A 6,426-nucleotide genomic window follows, 5' to 3' on the forward strand; every position below is an offset into this window, starting at 1 on the left:
TCTAGAGGCTTTTAAATAGAACACACACACACGCACGCACACACGCACACACGCACTCAACTTTGAATGTTTTGAAACTGCATTATTCATTATTTTTAAATTTTTTGCGACATTTCGAGGATTATTTATGAGGGATGGAAGAAAAATGTACCGAGTGAATGTTGGTCGATTGTTGGCGAGCACGCAACTTGCATTGTATGATGCTACGTAGGTGCCTTGCAACGAATGAGAATATTGATTGGAAAACAAAATAAATCAGTTCCTTTCAATTGCTTAACTGTTCTAGATCACTAATTCTAATAATAATAAAAAAAGTTGTAATTAATTTTTGCTCAGTTATTTTAAATTAATTAATATACCTTTCAGCGTTATTATAGAATATTCAATCTAATCAATGTACAATTAGGTTGGAATCAGCGAACCTTCAAAGTCTTAGATTTTTATATTTTAATGTTGAAAAAAATTTTGTTTTCTACTTAGAAATTAAATTTATTTCAGCATATGCGTGAAACAGGGGCCATGTTAATGTGGAGGGATTTTGAGATTTTGAAATTTTCAAAGTTTGCCAGGGGCCGAGAAACTGACAAAATTCTCTTCAGTGTAGCCAAACTTAGACTGGGGACCTATTTCTTGGTTTATCACGCCAATTATTATTGGTCGATTTTCTATTTAAAACGTTGTTATCTTGTGTAAAAACTGAGTTTTACTGACATTTTATAGGAATACTTCGAAGCTTTATTAATTTGTTATAAAGTTGACAATTTTGTTAAACTCAAGTCCGAATTTCATCCAGCAAGTTGTTTTTTAAAGTTTTCTCATCATCTATCCAGCTAAGGGGATGGGCACTGAGACTTGATTCCAGCCACATCATCTTGGTCAAGTTTCACGACTAAATCACCAACGAACTTAAGACCAAATCCGTGTCAGCCAGCAGCGGAAAACCGGCTTCTGGCAGGTGATAGATTTTAATTTTTAATTGAGTAATTTGTCATCTATGTTTATTAACTCTCTGTAACACATTGTAAATACATAAATAGAAATGAAAGTTAAATTGGTCAAATATAAAGTAAAACTGTAATTATTTTTTAAAATTTCAAATAAATCACAGTAAACGCCATGCTGATTTTCAAAAATTTAACGCATTAGGAAAGAGTATATGTTTATATGTTAAATCTTAATTCGGAGCCTTGAATTCCCGTAAGACCTAACTGAAACTTCTCCGTGTTAGCCACGTTTAGTTCAACGTAATTTGATTGGTGAAATGATGTGTGTGTGTGTGTGTGTGTGTGTGTGTGTGTGTGTGTGTGTGTGTGTGTGTGTGTGTGTGTGTGTGTGTGTGTGATGAGAATTGGACTACTGCATTGGATATTTTTATTTCATCAAATCATTATTATAACGGTGGCTATGTGTTCAAAAAATAAATTCTAATAATTGTCAACAGCTTTTATGGCAGTATGTTATTTTAGAATCAACTGCCATGGATGGGATGCAAATAAAATATTTGGTAATTTGGTAGCTTGCGGTTCTTTCCCATCAGCATCAATATGAACTTGCTTTCTGAATAAAATAATTTTGATATAAATTGAATTAAATTGGTTATAAAGGTGAATATGATTGAACAAAAAACAGCCACAAAGCTTCTTTGACTCGATGACGAAGCGCCTGCTTTGGACAAGTTACGTAAACATTGACACCAGTGACAAAGTTTGTAACCTACTTACACTCGTTAGTATCGCTTCTTTATTCAAATCCTCTAACTGTAACTTCACTTTCACCCTATCATATTATTATTAAATTGTTTTACATTTTCATTAATTACAAGTATTTTTAATTTACAACTTCTCATACTTCGTTTTTTAAGACGCTTCACTGTAAATAAACTGTTCATTTCAATTTTGCTGTTGCATTTCTTTGTGCATTACGAATTTAGAAAAGTATTATCTCCAATTAAAAATTTATTTCTTATTTATAATAATAATTGAAAAAAAAATTATTAAAAATAATATTTGACAACAATATCTATTATAACAAATATGTACTAACACATTATTTTTGAGTATAGAGTAGAAGCAGATTTGCCTCCCTTAAATTTAATAACTTTTGAACATCAACAGTAATATTCAACATAATTTTATGAAAAGAATCGATTGATAAAATGAACTGCCTACTTATTTGAAATTCGTTCAAGATTTTAACGCTATTAAAATAAAATATCGGTAAGCCCTCAGAACTACTTACCATTCATCGTCCGAATTGAACGGACAAACAAATCTGGAAATTATAGAATAATTATAACTATAAAATAATTATAGAATAGTTATAATTATAGAATAATTATAACTAGAAAATAATTATAGAATAGTTACAATTATAGAACAATTATAACTATAGAACAATTATAGAATAGTTACAATTATAAAATAATTATAGCTAGAATACTTATAGAATAATTATAATTATAGAATCACTATAACTATAGAATAATTATAGAATAGTTACAATTATAGAACAATTTTAACAAGAATAATTATAGAATAGTTATAATTATAGAATAATTATAACTATATAATAATTATAGAATCATTACAACTAAATAATAATTATAGAGTAAATATAATTATAGAATATTCATTCTTAAAATTATTGCATTTACATCGCATTAATTAGCGAAACATTCTTTCGCCTGCGTATGTTCAAATAATAAAGAGTAGTTAAACGTGATACATGTTGAATGCAGTTCCATTAAGACTGCTTGCCATAACTGATGTTATCTTATTGTTCCGAAAATCGCTCATCTAAGTTGATGTTAATGAGTTTCTACTGTTATGGAAGAATGTTTGAAACGTTTTAATCTCATTCAAATGCTTCAACAATAGACTTTTATAGTTTATTTTAAGTCAAATGCATTTTTTAGTAAATCTATATAAAAACACGTATCCATCAATAGAAGTCAAATGCTCACTGATGGACCTAAACATTTAAAATACACATTATTCATATATACATACATATGTACGTACATACATACAAACATACAAAAATACAAACATACATACATACATACATACAGTTTAAAAAATATGAAGGTGCCCTGCCCTCGATGGATTTTTTACCTGTTTGCATCGAGGTTCTTGGCCCTATGGACAACAACACTTCAATATTTTTTAAAAAGATTTGCAAAATGATAAGTGGCAGGTCTGGCGACAGCAGAGAGCTATTTTTCGCCATGAATCATATATCTTGTTTGCTGCAAAGGTTTTTGCACGTCTGTGTTACCGAAAATGTTCAATTAAACGCCGACGTGAGCGAATAACGAGATATCAATTGTTAACCGATTTTTTCAGATGTTTGACTGTTTAGTGTCACTCATCGCTGATTTGGTTTTAACATACATACATACATACATACATACATACATACATACATACATACATACATACATACATACATACATACATACATACATACATACATACATACATACATACATACATACATACATACATACATACATACATACATACATACATACATACATACATACATACATACATACATACATACATACATACATACATACATACGTTGATTTGATTAGTGCTGCCACATTTTGTCTCCTTGCACTGATGTCTGAATTTTCAAGCCCAAGCAAGCTTTTTTGAATACATTTCGAGGAAACTATTAAAGTATTTTTTTATTCAACGTTTCTTCCAGTTGCAAAAAAGCACATGAACACACACGCACACCAAAAGCAAACCCACATAAACACACTCCCAAACACACACCCAAACACACACACAAACACACACACCAAAACACACACACAACAACCATTAAATGTCCGTTTACGGTCCATTATAATTATCTTCAAGCAACCACCAAGTTTTGTCTGAACGTGTGTTTTTAAATGTTGTGTGTATGTATGTATGTAGGTAGGTAGGTATGTAGGTAGGTAGGTAGGTAGGTAGGTAGGTAGGTAGGTAGGTAGGTAGGTAGGTAGGTAGGTAGGTAGGTAGGTAGGTAGGTAGGTAGGTAGGTAGGTAGGTAGGTAGGTAGGTAGGTAGGTAGGTAGGTAGGTAGGTAGGTAGGTAGGTAGGTAGGTAGGTAGGTAGGTAGGTAGGTAGGTAGGTAGGTAGGTAGGTAGGTAGGTAGGTAGGTGTGATTTTAAAGATTAGTCTGAATAGTGTTTGTTTATAACAAACCTTTGATCATTCACACAAGCACACTTTTTGACTTGAGCGCCAAAATTCTTGCAATAAAATTAATTCTTTCCACTATGGACGTGTTCTACAGTTTACAGGCAGATTCTCAAGTTTGTATACGCAAATGTCTCATGTTTGTATAAGTAAATACATACATACATACATACATACATGCATGCATGCATGCATACATACATACATACATACATACATACATACATACATACATACATACATACATACATACATACATACACGGTTTGGTTTGTCGCCTGGGTGGGAGCCGTCAACTACGTCACTCAGCGCTAAACGAATACATTTGTCGGCTCTTCTCCAAGGCTTCAATCCTGGTTCTCAAGGAACCATCCGGCATTTCTGCGCATTATGGTAGGCGCCCGGACGGATGCACACTAATACCTTGGAGAGCCGGCAGATGTTTGGCGTGGGATGTTACGGTCTCTGGCACTCTTGCCGAACGATATGTAAACCTGACAAGTAAAGAATGCGGTTTGGCCGCGGTCAGGGCAGCGGACGAGAAAATGAAAAAATATGGGAACGCCCTCCCCTCGATGGAATTCTTGCCAATATGTATCGAGGTCCTCGGCCCGATGGACCCCAATACCCTTAAATTTCTTAAGGCAATATGTAAAATGATCAGCGTCAGATCAGGCGACAGCAGGGAACTGTTTTTCGCAACTAACCACATTTCGTGCTTGTTGCAGCGGTTCCTGTGTGTCTGTGTGCTTGAAAATATCCAACTGAATGCCGACATGTGCAATTAACGACAAATCAAAGTGTTAATCCATTTGTTACTTGATGTTTGACGGTTCATGTTTTGGTTTTAACATACATACATACATACATACATACATACATACATCCATTCCGGTACGATGTCGCGAGCGGTTTGCATTAACGAGTTATTGTGTTATTTATTTAATAATTCTGACAAAATTGACGATGCGGAATTCATTTACGAAATAATGGATTTCTACAATTGTGAAGATATTAGAATAGCAAAAAAAATACTTACCAGCGATCTAGATGCATTAAATCTAGAAAAAGATGATAAAATAAAGCCAAACAGTTCTGGAAACTCTAAAAAGGACAAGGTTAGTGATTTAATACTAACAATAAAAACAATTCTGAGCAACAAAATTGAAAGCAAATTGCCTCAGTATGCTGCTCTCAACCTTTTTAAAATTCCAAGCTCAAAAAAAGCTAAATTTGAGTCAATTCTTGACGAAAAGTTAAAAAAATTAGAAGAACTATTTATTGAAGAAAGAAACATCTTCCGAGAAATAGTAAATGATGCGGCTATTAACAATAGCCCAAAAGTAGAAAGAAAGCAGCAATCCGATTGCAAGACCGAATCGAGCAAGCAATCTGACTGGTCAGAGATTGTAAAACGTAAAATTAAAAAGAGCTCAAATGTTCAACACGTGGCGAATGTTCAACACGTGGCGAATGTTCAACACGTGGCGAATGTTCAACACGTGGCAAATGTTCAACACGTGGCGAACATCAACATGTTGAAAACAAAGAAAAAAACACACAACACTAACATAGCAAATATGAAAACAGTTATAGGCACCCAAACTGATAAACAAACAAATTTGAAAGCGATGAAACCTTCGCCAAAAAGAAAAGTTTTTTACGTTGGTCGATTGGACCAACAATGCACTGCAAAAGAGTTAAGCGAACACATAAATGGATTGAAAATTGAGGTGCTTGGTTGCTCAGCAATCATAAACTCAACTTTTAATCGCCGCTCAAAGCAAGCTACAACATCGATCAACACACAAAACACGAACTATGACAAAATCGATGTTCAACAGACAAGCGCTGCATTCAGAGTTTGTATTTATGAAACAGACTCAGCTGAGTTCATGAATGCAGAAAACTGGCCAGACTAAATCATCGTCCGCGAATGGTGTTTCAATGATCCGTCGGCAAATGTTGTCAATGACCTGTCGGCAAATGTTGTTTCAACTAAAAATAGCAATGAATAAAAACTTCATAGAAGAGAATCTCGAAGAATCAAAATATTACACTGTAAAAGAATTATCTAACATAATAAAATTGAAGAATAAAATGAAAAACAATCACCTACCAATCATTCATCTGAATGCTCGAAGTTTGTTTCATAAATTATTAAATCTAGAAATCTTCTTAAAACAATTCGACGACTTTTTCAAAATTATAGTAATATCAGAAACGTGGT

At 33.3% G+C, this 6,426-nt stretch overlaps 2 protein-coding genes across 2 annotated transcripts; both read left to right on the forward strand.

The window, feature by feature from the left end:
- Positions 1-1,650: 1,650 nt before the first annotated feature.
- On the forward strand, positions 1,651-4,984 carry HELRODRAFT_178768 (hypothetical protein; the record flags this gene model as incomplete). Its single annotated transcript, XM_009026837.1, has 4 exons — positions 1,651-1,704; positions 3,071-3,255; positions 4,222-4,312; positions 4,541-4,984. The coding sequence occupies 4 exons, from the start codon at positions 1,651-1,653 to the stop codon at positions 4,982-4,984; spliced, it is 774 nt and encodes a 257-aa protein (XP_009025085.1).
- A 201-nt stretch (positions 4,985-5,185) lies between these two features.
- HELRODRAFT_178769 (hypothetical protein) lies at positions 5,186-6,118 on the forward strand (the record flags this gene model as incomplete). Its single annotated transcript, XM_009026838.1, has 1 exon — positions 5,186-6,118. The coding sequence occupies one exon, from the start codon at positions 5,186-5,188 to the stop codon at positions 6,116-6,118; it is 933 nt and encodes a 310-aa protein (XP_009025086.1).
- Between the last annotated feature and the right edge of the window lie 308 nt (positions 6,119-6,426).

The sequence above is a fragment of the Helobdella robusta genome (genome assembly GCF_000326865.2).
Source record: "Helobdella robusta unplaced genomic scaffold HELROscaffold_49, whole genome shotgun sequence".
Lineage (NCBI taxonomy): Eukaryota > Metazoa > Annelida > Clitellata > Rhynchobdellida > Glossiphoniidae > Helobdella > Helobdella robusta.